The 20,148-nt window shown below is 38.4% G+C and overlaps 1 protein-coding gene across 1 annotated transcript; it reads right to left on the bottom strand.

Annotated features, from left to right (window-relative positions):
* Positions 1–350: 350 nt before the first annotated feature.
* On the bottom strand, positions 351–19,721 carry AGA (aspartylglucosaminidase). Its single transcript, XM_026699672.2, has 9 exons — positions 19,482–19,721; positions 17,640–17,793; positions 14,627–14,739; positions 11,812–11,924; positions 9,049–9,166; positions 7,010–7,085; positions 4,550–4,657; positions 3,124–3,257; positions 351–2,505 (listed from the first exon to the last, which is right to left on the bottom strand). The coding sequence occupies exons 1-9, from the start codon at positions 19,624–19,626 to the stop codon at positions 2,405–2,407; spliced, it is 1,062 nt and encodes a 353-aa protein (XP_026555457.1). The 5' UTR covers positions 19,627–19,721; the 3' UTR covers positions 351–2,404.
* Between the last annotated feature and the right edge of the window lie 427 nt (positions 19,722–20,148).

Raw genomic sequence — 20,148 nt, 5'->3', positions numbered from 1 at the left:
TCACCTAAACTTTTTCTTTAAAATTGTAAAGAGATTTTTTTTCAGCCATTTTAAAATGAACATTTAATACATTTTTAATGTTGACTGTTAGTGGGAACTATTTAGATATATAATTGGATATAATTATAAAGAAGCCACATTTCCAACTCCAAATTAGTAGTCTTAAAGATAGACAGTTAACAGGGTATCATCCAGGTATTTTCACTTAAACCAATATGGACTCCAATAAAAACAACTAATGGGAAAGAACCAAGAAAAGCAGTGTTGAGGTAATTCCCCGTTAAGAGAATGAGTGCACACAGGGAGACGTAGTGAGAGTGGTGAGGAATAACACACAACCAGCAGAGAGATACACTGTATAATAAAATGTAGGTTTTTACTTCCGGTAAATGGTTAAGCAAAGTCCAACAAGCAGTCCAAGTCATACACAGTTATAGCAGTCAGTTTTCAGTCCAGGGATAATCCAATAACAAAGTCCAGTATCAAAAACAGTTCAGTAATAGACTCACATCAAATCCAAGAATAATGATGATCAGCAACAGTCAATAGGGAAATGCAGGAACGGCAACACTCTCTGGGAAACCAGGTTTCTGGCTCCATCTTATGGCCGTTTGAGGAACCACACCAATTACAATTTTAGCATTCCCTTAAAGAGACAGTATTAAAATGTCTATCCTGGTTTACATTTCCAACCCAACTGTTAGATGACTTACATTCCTAACAAGCAGCATGCAGTTTACTTATAACTTACGATCTCATTCAATATTTGACAATTATTTATAAGCACGAGTCTACTTTAAAAAAAAATCAAAATAATTATCTCATTGATATAGCTGCACCTTGGGCCAAAATCTTGTAATGTCTTTTAGCAGGTATGTTTCTACTAAGCATCTGTTTTGATAGTCCCCAAAGACCTTTGAATAATGTTTCTTCTATTGAAATATTGTTAGGCCTACTCTTAAAAGATCAATTTGAGGCGCTGAAGAGAAAAAAAAATCCTACAAGACGCTTATGCAGTCCATTTCTATTTTTTGTGTTTCATAATTCAACCAATTGCCAAAAAAACAAACAAAAAATCCACTAGTGTATCTAGTGTTTTTATTTGATTTCTACAGCTGTCTCAGTAAATTACTTTGCATATCTTACAATTCAAAACATATATTACTATTAATTTAAAAAAACAACAACAACAATAAAAACATTAAAAACAGTAGAGAACATTTAAAGATCTAATTCAAAGTGTGTAAAAGAGCAAAATACCTGGCCCATTAACAATATAGCCTTTGGTGCATGAAGCTGAGCAAGGTTTTTAGATCTTTACAAAAAGTTAACAGAGTTGGATCTGTTCTAATCTCCAAAAGGAGGATGTTCCATAGAGTAGAGGACTCTGCAGAAAAAGTCTTCTAGTCCCCATCATACTGACATTCTCTGGCTGTTGGGATCTGCAGCATGTTAGTTTGATGGGTAGAAACTCTGGAAAAAAGGAGAACCGTCAGGTTCAGCTCATAATCAGTGAGTGACACAAAAGCTGGTACTTTGGCTTTCTCATCTGGATGACAGTGACCAGACATCTTCTAATCAACCTGGAATTATGGTTGAATCTCTTTGAGTGTTTTTTTCCCCAGACATCTTCTAGGAGTTTTACCACTTAGGATATAATCCCTCAATTGACTTCTCCCAGATTTTCTGGTTTTCCCACAATCAGGCCATACTTTTCTTTTGAAAGCCACAAGCCAACATCGTTAATTTTGCCCATTACTGCAGTGTAGATCAGGCTGAGCAATAATTACTGATTCATGGTTACTCAACACAAATTATGGTAATTAAATAGATTGTGGCAAGACCATGTTTAAAGAAAGCACTGGTAGTTATTTGAGAGGCATGGGAATAAGGTAGGATGATATGGGGTTCATGGTCCAACTTCAATAGAAGAAAAATATTTCCTACGATATTGTAAAGAAAAATGGAATTTATTGAATCTTGTTTATTGAAAATAAAACCAAGAATTTATTTTAAGGGTAAAATAGTAAACAATTTAAGCAATGGCTACATTTTGTCTATTTGAGGATTAGCTTCTCTTACATTAGAATGTTATGCGATATAGAGAACTGAGAGTTAACTTAGAGGGAAAATCATTAAGCTTCTAATTTTGCAAAGTATCTTTAAAAATGAATATTAGTGCAAAAAAGTAGCTCAGAAAGACATTGAGAAAAGTTGTTTTATGGTTTTGTTCAACTTGACTGAACCTAATGTATTCATTTATTTGTATAACAAACTTAGAAATAATTTCTATTGAATGCAGTTTAATTCCAAGAGTATATTAGGATTAAATTGCGAGTCTTCATTTCTTCCACTGGGTTGAGTTTTGGGACTTCCATTAAGAGAAGAAGGGAGGGAAAAAAAGTTAAATGCAGTCTACTATTTGCTCAGATGGCTGCTTCAGAATAGGGTTAGAAGCCATAAAGTGGAACTGTGTGAATCCTGGAACTCTATTGCATGCGGCACCTGTGGCAGGAAAAAAAAAGTTGAGAGAATAAACAATGGCTATTGCATTAATCTGCCTCCTTGTATCTTTAACATTTAGGGATTCTACTTTTCTATTGTAATGATGTCTTTATACACTTAGTTATACCATTATTGAATTTTCTCTCATAAATCTTTTCACTTTTAAAAAGGAATCTGCCTCAAAGCAGTTCGACAGACTTCATATCTCTTTAAAGTATAATTGCAACTTTATTTCAATTTACATCTTAATATTGGTGAATTTAATGAACCTTTGTATATTTAATCTTTCAAATATGAATTGCGGGAAATCAGAGATAAAAGAACTGCACTAAGCAACCTAGCCCAACAGGCCATTATGATTAGCAAAATTACTCTTCTCAGTGATCCAAGGGTTTATTAATGAGACACCCAGCATGACTGATCTTTGATTGCTTTGAAGTGGGCCTCAGTCTGATGCTACTTTCTGAAAAAGAACATTTCACTTAGCCATTTTCATAGGAAACTTATTCATATCAAAGCTAGCATAACCAAGAGATATTGTAAACACAACCATACGTATATGAACTTAGAAATTCTTCTATGCTAAAAGAAACATACAAGAAAAACTAAAAGTAGTACCATAGCTTCCACTTGTGTTGGCACAAATAACAGCACCAAAGAAGTCAGGGTGATATTTCTGGATTCTAGAAATAACCTTCTGACATGCCATTGTTGGGTCTAGTCCCAGTCGCATATATTCCACTGCTTGATAACTACAAAGACAGAAAATTGAACTGACAATCCACATCCTTTAGTGTACAAATAAGTGCATTTTAGCTGAGAAAAGAATGTTTTCAAATGTTTCTTTATTGAGAATTTCCCCCTACAACAAGGAAATTCTTCTTCCAATCCTCTCCTCTTCTGACAAATGAAGCAATAGCAACCAGAACTACACCTAAATTTGCACAGGTATTCTACCTTTGGAACCCATCCATTTTGACATCAAACAAATAGTTAACATCTGTTAAAACTATTTTTAAATAAACATCTTATTGTGAACAGTAAATTATCTGCCTTGTTTTTAACCATTCAGTGTAACTGTTTTAACATTATCGTATTTAAGGATATGAATAGTACAATTGTACTAGTTTTTGTTATTGAAGTATTTAGAATACATTTTCATTTTTCATTGCTTGCTGAGAACCTGATGTCCATTGCCACATTTTGTATTAGTTGCTTGTTCCAAGTCAAAGGCAATTTTATACGGAGCAACTTTTACAGTACTGCAGCTGACTGGCAATCATGGCATTAAATACTATTGCCAGTCTAGTAGTCCAGGTAGGATCATAATTGGCACACCAGCAAAAGCTGGGCAAAGGAGCTTTGGCCTCACTTTCTATCTGCTTCAGCAGTTTCCTTCTAGGTGGATCACAAACCCTAAACCAACTCTTTTAATGGGGCCCCATTAAGAGTAACTACTGCACCCAATATTTCTAAATTGACTGATGTTTAATGATGACAGCAATTTAATTTTGCTACAATTTAATCTAAGTTTGTTTCTGTACTTCCTATCTGAAAATGAAGGAATAATTCAATATATTATGAAAAAGAATGGTGCTGTAACTATCACAAATATTACATGAGGATCCAGATTGTAACGGCAATAGGCTAACTCTGTAAATTGCTTAGAGAGAACTGTAAAGCACCGTGAAACGATATATAAATCTAAATGCTATTGCTATCAAATATGCCTCTTTCCAAAGTAAGATACTGTAGAATAGTGAACTAGATCTTCGGCACAGTGGCAGCACTATAACAAACTGATTTAGGTTGACTTCACTTTAAAACATACCCCAAAGTCAATTTAGATGTGGCAGGATTAAACACGATCAAGAAAGGATGCTATTTTAAAAGCAATCTATTAATTCTTAATTAAAATGTTCTAAATTTATAAATTAAAGTGATTGATTCCTTTCCACTTGTATTTATTTTTTACACAGGTAGCAAATGCAAAGTATTCAAGCATACTCAAAACTACATTCAAAGGTTAATAAGGTTTAAAAACCTGGGCAAGAAGCGCATCATGATATCTCCATTACCAGTAGCCGCTGCAGCTCCAGCTGTAGTGTCGGCATATGCCCCTGCTCCAACTATTGGGGAGTCTCCTACACGACTAAGGAAGAAAATATCATGCAATACGTTAATTTTTAAAATATAAAAGCAGCTTTATTCTGAGCTGAACAACTAGTTTATTGAAAAATCATAGGTGGGGCCTTGATGAAAGGATTTTGGAAAGCTCTTGGGATATTTATTTATATTATTCCAACCCATTTTAGAATGTACAGTATATTCTAAAATACAGATTTTTTAAAAGGACATTTCCTCAATGTTCCGGAATGGAACAAGTCTCATTGGCTAACTAACTCAATGTGGGGACAATTCATTGCCCCACAAGTTCCCTACCTATCCAAACTGCTGGTAGCCAAGCGCATGCAAGCATACACACAGACATACTTACCCCACATTCCAAGTTGGAGGACTTTTATCCACAGAGAAAGGAGAGGTCCTTCTCCCCAAGCCCAGGCATGATTAGCAGTTTGCAAGCTCAGATGCGGATAAAAGTCTCCAAGCTTGGAATGGGGTGGGTGCATGTGTGAGGGCTTCCCGGGATGGAGGAATATGGTGGGGGCCTTCCTCCGCAGCAGCTGAACAAGAGAGTTGTTGGGAGAGAGAAGATAAAAAGGGAGGAAAGAAGAAAGGAAGGAAAGAAGTAGGAAAAGAAGAAAGGAAATGAAAAGAAGGAAAGAAATGAAGGAAGAAAAGAAGGAGGGAGGGAAAGAAGGAAGGAGATGAGGCAGACACCTGGAGATGCCATTCTATTTTGCAATATAAACATGGAAAGCGTTTAAGAATACCAGCACGCGAAAGCCAGCTTTGCTGCTTGGGGATGGGGATGGTGGGGGTAAGAAAAATCTGCAGCCCAAAAGACCTGGAGACCATTCTGGGACAGGCTGGAAGATGGAGGAGGCTGGTGAATGAAGGCTGGAACGTGGTCTAGAAAGTGCACACATGCCCTGCTTACGCTCCCCGTTGACACCTCTGCTTTCAACTGTGTGGTGGTTGAACACCCTCAGCAGGGCCACCTAGGGAGCCAAGTGCTCCCTGGAGGGAGAGTGGAAGAGGTTAAAAGGATGGCAATAGTGCTCTTTTGGCATCCCATCTGGTTCTCTCTGGCTACCACTCATTACTCTTCCTAGCTGCCACCATCCCAAAACATGGCTAAGACGGGGAAGGGGTAAAAATTGCGGTGACCTCAATTTCTCCAACTCCCCTTTTTGGGGCCCCAGCAGCAGTGCCAGTACCACCAGTCCTGCAGGAGCTGGGCTCAGACACCTTGCCAAGCTGTTCCTCCTCCTCTTCAAACCACCCCCAGCAGCCTTGGCCCAGCTTGAGGGAAATGGCAAAGCAGGCAGGCAGGCCAGCAGTGGTTGGGGTTGTCAATGCATCCACCCGCCCCACAGAGGCAACAGCAGGAGAGGCACCATCGGGACAGCTGTCAGGGGGAAAGAAAGTGGGGTTCCAAGCTTATTTGGCGGAGTGGGGCTGTTGAGGAAGGGGTGGGGTGTAGAGGTCCAGGGGGAGAACCCAGCCAGGTTGGGGTGGGCTGGAGCCGAGGCTGCGGGGGCCGGTGCCTCACCATCTCCACGGCGACCCCATGGGACAGATCTAAATTAATCACAGGCCAGATATGGCCCATGGGCCTTGAGTTTGACATGTCTGGTGTATATCTTGCCCCCTGGTATGAGATTTGCCCCAACAGTCCTAACTTCTTGTAAGGGCCAAAAGATGTAACTATGACTTGGGGCCCCAGTGAGGGAAAAGCGCAATGGAGATGGTTGATTGAGAAATAACAGATCCCACCTCCCCCCACACCTATGTGCCTTTGGCTATAAGGTTTGATTTTAGCTTTTTATGTTTTAGCTTAGATGCCCAGAGATACTCTGTTGTAAGATGGGTGGCCAATAAATTATATAAATAAATAACGTATCATCATCTGACTATATCTCACAATTTATTTACAATAGCATTACCTAATCTTGACAGGAATACACTTCTATTTCAAATCCAACTGTCATAAAGTAAGTTTTATGACAGTTTTATAAGTTTTAAATATATATTTCAAGAAAAAGGATGTTGAGGTGGATGGTCTATAGTTAAAAACATAACATTTCTGTAGTCATGCTGATCTAACAATATCAAGGTTTGAGAACTGGAGATGTTTATCTCAAGTATTTATTCATCATTAGGGAGTAGCAGTTTTATTTAAAGCGTTCACTATTAAAATGTATTAATAACAAGTAAATAAAAGATGACAACATAGGAAAAACTCAACCTCTAGCTTAGATCACCAAATAAAAGTGATCCCTATTACATTAATAGTTGATAAACACTTCGTTGGAAAATATTTGCATCACACTAAATAAAACATACTTTATATTTATAGATGCAAGATTTATATACAAACCCCCGGATTTTGTGATTTGCACCATTTGTAGATGTCCCTGCAGCAATATTTCCACTCTGACCAATTACAATCATACCTACAAATGAAAAAGAATTGGTTAGAAGCATTTTGAAGCTTTTCCTCATTTAATATGGATACTAAGCTGTCAGTCCTTCAAATTGGACAGGATTTCCATTACTTTTCGAGTGATATAACAGAACATTAGATTGCAGCTACAATTTTTTTCAAAATGCTTGATTGGATGGATCATATTTGGAAATTATCTTTCTTCTAGAGGCTTCTCAGAAAAATGATGCAAAAGACATTTTACTTTTAAAATAGGTTTGCTCTAGCCAAAAGGGAATCTTCCATCAGAGAAGACACATGACCATTAAGATTGTTTCATCTTCATCTTCAGTTAACTCCATCAAGATTATCTGAAGATAGATTTCTGCTTACAATATTTTTTTTATTATGGGTACAATGGAATGATTAGATGATTTTACATTCTCTAAATAAATTACCTAATATATTCTGCTCCAATAATCGGGAAATGTTGGAGGTGGCTCTAGAAGTGATCCAGGGCTGGGGGTGGGTGGGTGGGGGGGGAAAGGAGATTGAATTTTAATTATTAAATTTTAATAAACTGAATTGGGATTTGTAATTTCTGGTGTTGTCCGGATGATGGATTTCTTTGATGTATATTGCATAATTTCGTTATATATATTTTAGGCTTTGTAGGATCTAACTTATTTTTGTTGTAACTTATTTTGATTTATAATTTACTATCCCCCTATAGGTAGAGCTGCTTAGGTTTCTAATGTGTCTACTGGTATTTCTGTATATTCAAATACATTTGACATTTCTTTTTTTTGTTCTATACTTAGTTTTTAAGAGCACACGAGATGATGAATCTAGCGCTTTGATGTTTTTTCCCTCTAACAAACAACTTAAATTCACATTGTGGCCAATATCCCTGTAGTAGACTTAAAGCTTGATATTTTTTAAAGGAATAATTCTAATAATTTGCTTTACCTGTTTGTGAAAATACAGAGTTTAGGGAACTTTCTTCATTTCTACTAATATGTTGCTCATATAACAAGCAGTGAGAGCATCATGTCATACTACTGGATGAATACAAGAATCTAATCACATCCTATCTGCCAAGTGGGCAACTTGCCTAAAGTAGACAAAACATCTAATTTAAGATACCCTATTTCTGCTACTTTTCCTACACATCACTGTGCCTAGTGAAAAATATGTCTGGCTCAGTAAGCTGCCAAAGTAGAAGTGCTTACGAGGTCATGCCTTTTACTTGGTAAGAAACTTAACATTTGACATTTTAAAAATGCTAATTGCTAAATGATGACGAGTGTAATCATCACACTTGAAGGTTGCCTTAAGTGCCTGGCAGTGGGATGTACATTCCCAAGTCACTCCAGTGCTTTTGTAAATTTCATATTTAATTGCTATGCAGATGGCAGAGACTAAAGCCAAATACACAGATAGTTCCCCTCCTACTCATTTGAGGGAATTTTTTAAAATGTGAGGTTAATTCTGTCCAAATCCCCAAGTTTCATTTAGCTGCAGAGTGTGAGAATACCCATTAAGAAATCTTTCATTTTGTTTTAAAGGATACTCTTGTTGAATGTTTTAAGCAGGCAAAAACAAAAAAATTGCTCTTCAAAATGAACCTACATTTCACATTTCAAGACCACAATCCAGTTTGGCTAAAAGCTTCTCTTTAGCCTGTGTGTATCTGTATGCCCCAATAAGTGGATCTAAAGTCCATTATCACTATATTTGAGGAGGGAAGGCTAAGGGTTGAAAACCAAATACTGTATAATATTCTAAAACTAATTAGAGAAGAATATGCCAGATGCTTACAATAAGTACCAAGCAGATTTCAACACATAAATGGCAAAATCAGTAATACCATCCATTTCTTGGTAGGTGTCCTTTGTATTATGTCCATTACTTTATACATTATTGATATTTCATTGTGCATAGGTTTTTAGCTGCAACAAACACAAGTATAAAAGTATGAATAGTTGCTATACCAATAGTATCGTGGTCATGAACTTCAATTCTTTTGACTGAAGTGCTTTGTCCTTTTTTACTGAACTCCGCAGTCTGTTTGTAGGGACCACATGATTTTGAAGCATCTGGTGTAACATTCTGTAATCAAAGTTTTATTGACATTAAAATCTTTAATGAAGAGGTATTTCAAAGAAACCTATGGCATTTTTTCCTAGACTTTGAAAAAGAGAAAAGAACTAAATTACCTTGCTAAAAGAAAAATATAGGCTTGTATATGCCAAGGACAAAGAACTTTCATCTAAAGCAAATTATTGCAGTTCAGAGGCATTAAACAAAGAACAGATAAAGCATATATCTCCATTGGAGCAACTCAGTACTAAAAACACTTCAGTTACAAAAATGTTCAGATCTCATGTTGCTTTGTGATTTGCAAATATGTCCTAAGACAAATACCCAGAAGAGAAATGAAATATATCAAGTTTCTATGTGCAAAAAAACCTCCGCATAATATGTCTTGCCCCTACAACTATAATTTAAGATGAGCTCCTTCCAGACCTTATGAGCATCCCCACTGATTGTGATGAGACAACTTCATATATAACTATAGTGCTAGTTTCTGTAAGATTTAAACCTCATAATTCAGCATATTTTATTCCCACTTTACATGCATTTCAAGTACTAAATGCAAAATACAATACCCCACTTTCTTGCTTTCATAAGGAAGATAATGAAGAGGTTAGCTTAATCACAAAGTTCTCTTGCAACATTTATAAGCTCGTGTCTTAACTTCCTTAGTATACGACCTAGATTTCTACTATACAGCACTGCTTTCTGCTTTTTGAAGGGCAACTTACAGAACATGGCCTCAATGTGACATTTGTGACACTCAACAATATTGGCCAAGATTACCCACGGAGCTGATTAGATGTAGTAAGACATCTAATTCAAGATCATAAAAGGCCCTCGGGTATTGACTATCCTAGTAATATCTAGGTGTCAAAATTCATCCACTAAACATAGTTATAACATATACATGTACAGCATAGCATATACTTGTACTACCCAGTCTGAGTTTGCATTACAGGGCCTAATGAAGCTGGCCCTGCTGCAACAGCCATTCAGAATAAAAGAGATGGGTTGGGGTAGAGATATAAAAAGTCAGAAATGTTCACGTTATTTTCTGGGTAGCAGTACAAGTAAATTTCCTTGATTTGTTCTGGATTTTTTTAAAACCCTCTAGCTGCCTCTTGGTTTCTCATTCAAATATTAAAAGCATCCAGCCCCCCTTTTTGAGTAAACAAAAAGTCAATTAAGTGCGACCTTACTTGGAAATGATTGGTCATTTTAGTCATTGTAGCAAAGTAATATATGTGGCCATCTAAAGCTCCTCCACTCATTCCCACATGATCATAAAATCCAGGATCTGAAGCAGGGATGTCAAACTGGCAGCCTGCGGGCCGGATGCATCATGCCCAGGCCACACCCACACCAGCTCCGCAGACAAAAATGTCATGAAACATCACATGACAGCAACATGATGCCACAAGTTTGACACCCGTGATCTAAAGTAACTCCAGGGAATATTTAAAATAGATTAAAATACCAATCAGAGGAGAAGCTTCCAGTAAACTAAAATCAAGGTACCGTTGCTTTAACTCTACATGTTTCCATGTTAAAGTGGTAATAAAGTGTTTGCTCATTCTTGAACACAGACAGACTTGCCATATTTTTATCCAGTGATTATATTGTTTACTACTGCCAAAGAAAACTGAATTTCTGTAAGCAACCTTATTTTGGCAGCTGAAATGGTCTGATGCTGTTGTGTTTTTATAACCCTGCTGTTGTTCTGCTCATTGGAGATGGAGCAGGTACAGAAACAGTCCTAAACTTAAGTTACTATTTGTATCTCATTCATTAACTTAAAGTATTGGCTTAACTTTGTATATGATCCTAGTCGAGAAATTAACACTGTGCCTTTAATAGCAAAGGTAAAAGAACTCTGAATGCCAATTGCAGGAAAGAAAAACTGGGTTATATCTTATTTTTCCTTGTGTTTTACAAAACTATTAGTGAGAAAGATAATGCCCGGACAGACTCAGCTCTTATCTCTACCATATTCTGTTGAATTACAATGATCAAAATCATCAGCAAGCATGATAGCTCAAAGTATGAAAATGTAGTGCAAGGATAAGAGAAAATCAACGTAGGGCCTTTGCTTGATCCAGTAGGAATCTTCTACACATTCAGTCTTTAAAATTATCCAATATGCTCTGGAACTACTCTTATGATAAAAAGTCTACTTTTAATTTATTTCTTTTCTTTCTTGCTTGCTATTAAAGAAAACAAAGCAGAAATGCTTTTGGTTCATACTAAGCACAACAAACCATTGCAAACATTTAATAGTCATATACACAATTATTTGAATGAATAAACCTTTTGTCCCTGCCCCCTTCTATTCTCATCTTCTTGATCTTCTACCATTGAAAAATACAACATAGATTTTGTGATATGATACAACATGGCTGTTGAGAAATATTAAATGCACTGGCTTTACTTTTACACCGACTTCTCATTTCCTATATGCAGTGTTTGAAATTTTAAAAACTACTACAAAATGTTAAATTATATCATCAACATGGCCTTTTCTGGTGACTCAGAAATATATTCAGCAAAGTGCATTGTAGTTAGTCATCTTGTCTCCAAGTGATGATCATAAGGTTTGAAATATGAAGAATTTTTTTTATGACAAACAAGTCATTAAGATTTATTTTTAAATATTTTACCTTCCAGAAGTTTGGCTGGCAGTTTTGATTGAGCCACTTTATATACATTGAAACAGAGTTCTGTGTAGTTAAATCTTCACTTGGAAATCCCATGCTTTCTGCAAAGAGTGAAGCTTTATAGGGAAAAAAACACATGTGTAAGTATTCTGGTAGCTAACATTTGACTACAATCATAATGTACAGCATATGAAACCATAGTATGGAACAGGGGTCACCAACCTTTTGGACCTCAGGGACCACCAAACTCATAATTTTAAATCCTGCAGACCAGAGACCCTGGGAAAATCCCCCCAAAAGTCTGCAGGAAAATTCCCACCCCATTTTCCTACAGATCAATCATTCTTTATTTGGGATAGCAGAATACAGTCTCCAGCTCCGTTCTTGGGGGGGTGGAGGGGGGGCGGAGAGAGACTTTTGGCTTCATGCAAGGAAAGCAGCAGAAGTCTTTCTCTCCCCCAAACTCCACCAGAAATGAGTCTTTGCCGGCACAGCCTCTTGGAGCAGGATGCAGGGTCCCAAAGACTCATTTCTGGCAGAGTTTGGGGGAGAGAAAGAAAGACTTTTGCTGCTTTTCTTGTGTGCAGCCAAAAGCAGAAGAAGAAAGAAGTGGAAAGAGGTGGCGAGGTGGGGCAAGTTCCCTCCTTCTGCCCTTTCCCCATCTCCCCTCACTATCTCGTGTTGTTCACAATGCAAGTGACACAAGCCTTGTGTTTCCACAGGCCATGTCGGCGTTGCAGCCTTGTGTTTCCGTGCAGCCTGGATTAATTGCTTTGGGGGGTGCTTTGGGGGTGACATTTCTCTGAGAGCCACCAAAATTTTCTCACGGACCACCAGTGGTCCCCGGCCCACTGGTTGGCAACCACTGGTATAGGAGTTTTAAATTGTTATACTGTTGCATATCTTCTTCTCATTTATTGGTCACAAACTAATGGATGCTGAGAGACTATATGTTTTATCTCTCAGAAAAGACACAACAAAAGGTAATGTGCTATTACAGACCCAGACCATACAAGTTCCTGCCTGAGGTTCCATGGCTGCCCATGGTTCCTTCTGGAACCCATCCTTGTCGATTAGCTCACTGGGGGCAGACCAAACTGCCTCCTTGTAGGGGGAGGTACAGCTCTTGAGAAACTCTTTGCCACCAGACTATGATCTGACCATGGCAGGGGGAGCCAAAGACAGGTCCACCAATTCCAGGTCACACAGGCACTGCTCCAGCAAGAACACCAAATTGGGTGTGTGACCGCACTTTCTAGTTGGACCCTGGATAAGTCATGGAAGGCCCATGGAAGTCATGGTTTCCATGAAATCCTGGGCTACCTCTGACTTCACTTCCAGGAATGGCAGGTATAAGTCCCCCAGAACTATAAGCTTGGGGTAGCCTACTTCCAGCCCTATGGTAAGGTCCAGGAACTCAGGGAGGGAAGCCGTGATGCAGCAGCAATGCCACCTGATCCCTTGAGCCCAACCTAAGAAAACAGTAGGGCCCTTGTAGAACCATGTCCCTAGAGGTTGCCAGAGAATCTTGGATAACTACAGCCACATCCCCTCCCTGGCCCTGAGGCTGGTGCCATACTTGATATACTTGATATCCCACTGGGCACATTTCTGAGAGCGGAACGCCTCCCTCTGGACCCAGCCAGGTCTCAATGATATAAGCTAGACCAGACTTCTCTTCAAGAATCAAATCAGCAATAAGGGAAGCCTTCTTACAAGCCGATCTGATATTTAAAAGCAGCAGACTGAAGTCAGGGCCCCCACAGATCTACTGGCCAGGTAAATGAAGTGACTGCAAGGGGTCAGAACATGAAACCAGTACTAAATACCAAGATTGTGAGTGGCCTCCCCTTGTCTCCCATTACCCGACTACCCTGAATTAAATCGCTCTCCCCTGCCTTCCCTACAAACCATTCTATCTTCTACACTCTTTCTTGATATAAAAAGGGAATCTCCTCCAACTTATAGTCAGGACTAGATGAGCTCAACAAGCACTATAGCACTTGCTCTCAGCGCCCTCAAACACGCATTGCCCCTAACTGCAGCAACACTCACAATACATATTTAGTACACAAACAGCACACTGCCCAGTTGCTCTAACTCCTCCCTAGCAGGGACTCCCCCCCCACTTTCACCCAGAGAAAAGGGACTAACACACTCATCTGACTCTCACCCAACTTTACCCCCACAGCCCCGAAGTCCCTCAAGCACCCTCCCAAGGTCAGATAATAAAACATTCCAAAGATTTCAAGGAATAGGAGCACAGGAGCAGCCTAAAGGCATGCGATGCTGCGCTGAGTATTCTTGCAGCTGTCCAGTCCCACAATATCTCTTGAAGTGCCAGCACACAGAGACCAGCAGCAGTTCAAACAGTTCAAAGCTCCCATAAGTCGTCTAATCTCCTGAAAATCCCAGCAGAAGCCTGCTATGCTCCACAGATCCAGCTGCCGACAAAGACCAGGCAAAACTTGCCTCTTCTGTAAGCTCCACCTCCAAATTATATAATAATATAATTTAATAATATTATTCAAACAGAAATGTAACAAGGTACTAGTAGCCTAAACTGAGCTACGTGTAGTTTCTGGCCTCTTTTTCATTATTTTGCTTTCAACTAGAAGAGCAGATATTTTACTGTTGGTTATTATTTTATGTGTGTCATCTGGCCAGAAAACTGGAACAAAAATGAAAGAATCATCATCACTATGTTCAATTCATTTGTCCACTGGGGTTCTGAGGCCTTCTTGGCTCCAGTTCTGAGTTTCCATCATGGGAACTAATATTTACAAATAGGATAACAAACCAAAACAAAAATAATTACCTGACTCGCCAACTAGAAAAGTGTGTTTAGTATGTTCTATCACTTTCCGTGCGACACCAATGGCATTTTTAATGCGCCTGAGATCTGCTACTGCTCCAACCTGCATTGTGTTACTAGATCACACACATGTACAAAAAAAAAAGGAACAGATATTTAAAGTGCTACCCTCAAAATACAGAAAACAAAATCAGCTATGTCAAACTGTAGGTATTAATGCAAAATGTATATAGATATATTGATATTCAATAATCATTTTGAGGCTACTAGTCTGCTAATAAATAGCTTATGCTTGTAGGCTGCAATCTGGATAACTGCATGCTACAGACATTTGCTACAAGTAAAAAACATGTTTAGGAGCTCTAACCATATGGCAGCATTTGGATAAACCAGAACCAAAACAGTTTTAATAGCAGAGTATACAAATCCCACGTTGGATTGGAAAATTTAAATTAAAAAGTATTTTGCTAATATCAGCAGCAGGTTTCTTTGATCTTTTTGAAACTGCAAGACTGCCATCCATGAAACAAGTTTATCTTTCTCCTCTCTAAAATACTTTATAGAAACTCACCAGTACATATATCAGAGGAAGAAATATTTGCTATGCACCACATGTATTCTCACATATAAATTTACCACCCAAGATGTAATATCCATTTCAAAGCACTCTAAACTAGATACTCTTATTGGTTGATTATCTCCTTAAGATACTTAAGATTTTTGCCCTGTGGGGTACTATTCGGATTTCTTAAAATACTTACAGAGAATTTAAGAATATTTGGGTCAAAAATCAAGAATTCAGATTATTATACTACCTGTACCTATGTAATGTGGTACTTGGGAGGACCATTTTGTAGTGAAAAACCATCTTGTTCCAACATGCATGGTAATGGAACGCAGTACATAATATAACCACAATCTAAAGCCACATAATGTGCTACTAAATATTTATGTGTGACTCTGTGTTACTAGGAAACTTTTTGTAGAAACAGTTTTCAAAGATACAAGTTAAAGATGGTTGAATCACTTTATTATAGTGAATCACTTTATTATAGCAAAGGCTGAGGAGAATAACTTCAATATAGTTTTGTATGATAGTTTAAGAAAAGAAATTCTTCTTACACTTTCACAGATCAAAGCGTAGCATGAGGGAATATAGATTTGAAGAATGATTAATTTGGGGCACCTCCCTTCCCTGAGTCCTGCTGTGCTACTTCATCATTGCAGGAGGTCTGCTCCTGGGAAGGATGAGTGAAGAACGCCAGTTGTACATGCCAAGAATATATAATCCCAGCAGAATCATGAAGGCATGAGGTCAATCCAGCAGCACTGCTAAAGGAAGGAACCATCTAAAGCACAGCATAGCAACAATATAGGAAGATGCTGGAGCAGATTATCACATCTAATGATAATTGCATTGGCATCAATTCACACTGTTTGGAAATAGTCAATGATAAATCAATCTTATATTTTTACCAAGAAAACTTTGCCAATCTTGAGCCCATGTTTCACCTTGGTCTGCCCATGATGGGTCTTCCTGACATGTATATAGGTTTTGCATTACAATGATATATTCTGGAAAAGGAGTCCTAGATATATATATATATTCCTTTACTTATTCAACCTATGTACTAAACATATACATTAGGTATGTGTCTGAAAAAGAAGCCTAAAAACATTTATTTATTCAACTATGTACTGAACATATACATTAAGCAGGATTGGAAAAAAATGAACATAGTTTAAAGTTGCAGAAAGAAACTTTGCTGATCAGATTATCCCAATAGCCAAAAATACAAAGAATCTTCAGCTCTGTAGATAATCAGCAGCATCATTAAAGTCAAGCAGGACAGTGAATAAGTGAGACTACAATATAAAGACCAAACAGGTAAAATAACCAGAATTGTCAAAGATACTGAGCAGGTACAAAACCTCTGAGTTTTTGGAAGAACTATTGACAGTAAAGGAACAAGCAGTCCAGAAATATTCTGCAAACAAGCACTTGGTACAATAGCCATGAAGGCCTTGAAAAATATATAGATACTGTGATGTGTTTATGTCTACAAAAATCATAATATTACGGGCAATGATATTCCTTGTAACACTATGGAAATGAAAATTGGATTTTGAAGAAGCGGGACAAAGAAAAAAACAATGCTTTTAAAATCTGGGGGTTGGGGGAAATTCATTATAACACCATGGATAGTTAAGGGAAAAAAAAGAATCATCAAGCAAATAACCTGGCTCAAGTTATACTACTTTGGATATTCCTACTTTGGAAAAGGCTATAATGCTGGGAAAGGTAGATGGACAAAGAGGTTGGCCAGCAGCAAAGACCAAATCAATTATTGTGATGTGCACTGTTGGAAAGACAAGGTTAGGAACAGATTATCATGGGGAAAAAAATCTATGTGGTTATTAAGGCTCTACACTGAACTTGGTGGCACATAATCAAAGTTTAGGTAAAGAGTAGGGATTTACTATACAGTATAAATCAAATCTAAATACTCCCCTTGGCATGTTTGCGTAAGCAGAACACCATGAGCTACGTCAATAAAAATAGCAGCAAGTCTCAGTCATCCAATTGTCCTCTATTTTTTTTTTAATTTTATAATACCAAGCACAATATCCTGATTCTTAGATGCATACTCGAATGTCTGATCTCAGTAGCTTTTGCTACCATGCTGTTCAATGGAGTTGGCCATTAATATAGAATTATATAACTGTATTATTTCTACAGTTCAGTTTTAAAACTGTAAAACAGGAATGGGAAACCTATTTGTAAACAAGCAAGAGAATTGCTTAATAAGTATTTACAGAAGACCACAGAAGTAAGGTAGGACCATATCACTCTTATGGACAATGGGCATGGACAATTTCATTTTTTTAAAAATCGAGATATGGCAAGAAATTGCTTCATCATGCAGAAGAGTCTAAAGTCCTCAGGCTCTCCTTTCCTCCTTTCAGAAATTGCTGGATTCGGAAAAAAATCTCTACTGTTTGTAGGATGTCTTACCCATCCATAATCATGGCATCCAAAGTTGTTTCTCCGTGTTCATCTGGACTTCCGCCATATCCTACACTTCCATCACACTGTTCTATTTCGCACTGCCCACAACCTTTCTCTACTGCATCAAGTTCAGAACCTCCTGCTTGTAAGGTATTCCAAGCTGCAATCAAAAGCACGCAAACACTTATTACAGCTGGTTGGATGCCTGTCATTTCTCCAACAAGAAAAGTACATGCAAATTTCACACCCATTCTTACAACATTCGACTGGCTCAATATAAATATGGGCACATGTCAAACATATGAATTCATCAAAAGTTGTTAATAAAAATGTGCAGGATTTTTCTTATAAGTACTATTCCAAGGTAAAATAAGCACAAATTTATACTCTAATTCTAAGGAATAACCATTTCAAAGCACTTCAGTCTCGTGTCATAAAAAAGTAACCTAATTAAAGAAAGTTTTTTATAACTTGTTGGCTACTTATACTTTATTCTCTTTAAAATCTGGCATTAGTAAAATAGAATTAAAAAGGGTTTTTTGGTTTTATGGAATCACTTTTTTTCCTCTTTCAGATTTGTTACAGAACACATGCTAAGCTAAATTTAGATCCAGGGACACCCCAACATTACTCATATTAACAACAGCACAATCCTTGAGATATTCACTCCAAAGTAGGTCTCATGTATTCATTAAGGTTTACAAAGATAGTTATGCTTTTCCTGCTAATTACTATTAGCAACAACTGCAAATCAAAATGCTCAATTCATCAAAATGTAAAATCTTATTTAAGAAGTTTTTTTGAAGCTCAATTCCCGACAACTTGATTTCTTGGCAACAATATATGGAATGGCTTGCCGTTATCATCTCCCGAGGTGTGTTTTAAAATCTTCCAATGATCAGATTTTCTAATAGCTTTTCCTTTAAGCATTAAGCAGATTCTATGCTGCTGCTTATCTTTTTTTTAGAATAACCAAGGTCAATTTTATTTCACCAAAAGATCCACACATCAAATGTACAAGTTAGTGTATTCATCACTAGTTGTTTTAGCAACTGCCAGGGAATTGGGGGCATTATCCCTAAGAGCTGTCAATATGTATTACATTGATGGACTTTAAACCTCTCCTTTCAATTGTGTCCAATTCTCGGAGACCGTCTGGAAAGTTCCCTCAGTTTCCTTGGCAAGGCTATTCAGCAGTGATTTACCATTGCTGCCTTCTTAGGGCTAAGAGAAAATGACTGGCTAAAGGTCACTCAGTGGCTTTGTGCCTAAGGCAGCATTAGAACTGGCAGTCTCCCAATTTCTAGCCAGGTATCTTAACCACTAATCAAACAGGCTCTAAAGCAGGGGTGTCCAACCTTGGCAACTTTAAGACTTGTGGACTTCAACTCCCAGAATTCCTGAGCCAGCTTTGCTGGCTGAGGAATTCTGGGAGTTGAAGTCCACAAGTCTTAAAGAGGAATTCTGGGAGTTGAAGTCCACAAGTCTTAAAGTTGCCAAGGTTGGACACCCCTGCTCTAAAGAGAGCAATAATCAGTAGCATTTTGCTCAGCATATAAAGATGCAGGTGTTTAAGCATGAAATCTATTTTCAGCGCAAACCAAACACATGCCAAGTAATACGGGAAAAAAAAAACACTATTTCTCCCTGAAGTATAGGGTAGTCACTCATAAGGCAGCTTGAGGACGTTATATTACACTATTAACTGCATCAGCCCAGAGGGAACCTAAATGCAGTAGGAAGGAGACAAACGGGGATACAAAACTTTCGGAAAGTCCAGATTACGGTGACAAATAGACCCACGTCGATGCCCCCGCCACCAAGGACAGAAGAAAAAAAAAGTGGCACCTATTTCGTTAGCATTCTTAAATGTCCAGGTGTTGATGACCAAAGGCAGCTGAGGCGCCCCAGCGCTTGCTGCGGCCAGGCCCTTCACCCCGTGCAGCAACACTAAGAACCAGCAGCATTGCCGGCATCGGCCGTCGCGTCCCATGGCACAGAACCGGCTCCGAGGCTTGAACCGACAATCGGCCGCGCAGCGACAAACGGCTTCCTATCGCCTTTCTCTTTCTCCCGCTTCTCGTGACCAGGGGCAAGAGGGACGCATGCGCAGGGAATAGACCAGGAAGAGTTCGCGGTAGAGTTGCGCGTTCGGATGTTAACGTCGGCGGCCGCTTTGAGCCTGAGACGGACGGAGGACGGAAGCGCTCCTGGTTTCCCTCTGATGTTTCTCAGGCTGAAGTTGTGCGAAGCCCAGTTCGGAAGTGGGTCGTGGGAGCGAGCGAGCGAGCAAGAAAGCAAGCAAGCTTTCAGAAAGGAAGAAGTTGATTGTAGGGACGGGGTGGGGGGGGGGCGTAGGAAATTGAGAGAATGCGGCTCTAAACTCTTTGTAGAGCTCATTGGCTGTGTTTGCAGGCCCATCTCCTGTTTAATTGAATCGTGGTTTGCTTAACTCGGTCCAAAGAGTGATTGAACCAGTACCGTAGCAGTTTCTGGGGTGAAGGATATCTTAGAA

The sequence above is a fragment of the Pseudonaja textilis genome, chromosome 6 (assembly GCF_049901715.1).
Source record: "Pseudonaja textilis isolate UNSWEBS1 chromosome 6, rPseTex1.2, whole genome shotgun sequence".
Classification (NCBI taxonomy): domain Eukaryota; kingdom Metazoa; phylum Chordata; class Lepidosauria; order Squamata; family Elapidae; genus Pseudonaja; species Pseudonaja textilis.
Note: the sequence above shows the minus strand (reverse complement) of the source record. Positions and strands in the feature narration are given on the sequence as shown.

Bases quoted from the DNA above. Each gene is read 5' to 3' on its own strand.
- AGA (XM_026699672.2), bottom strand. From the start codon at position 19,626: ATGGGACGCGACGGCCGATGCCGGCAATGCTGCTGGTTCTTAGTGTTG. The intron at 9,167-11,811 runs GTAAAATATTTA...CTTTGATTACAG, and splicing joins GCCAGCCAAACTTCTGGAAG to AATGTTACACCAGATGCTTC. The intron at 4,658-7,009 runs GTTTGTATATAA...TTTCTTCCTTAG, and splicing joins GCAAATCACAAAATCCGGGG to TCGTGTAGGAGACTCCCCAA.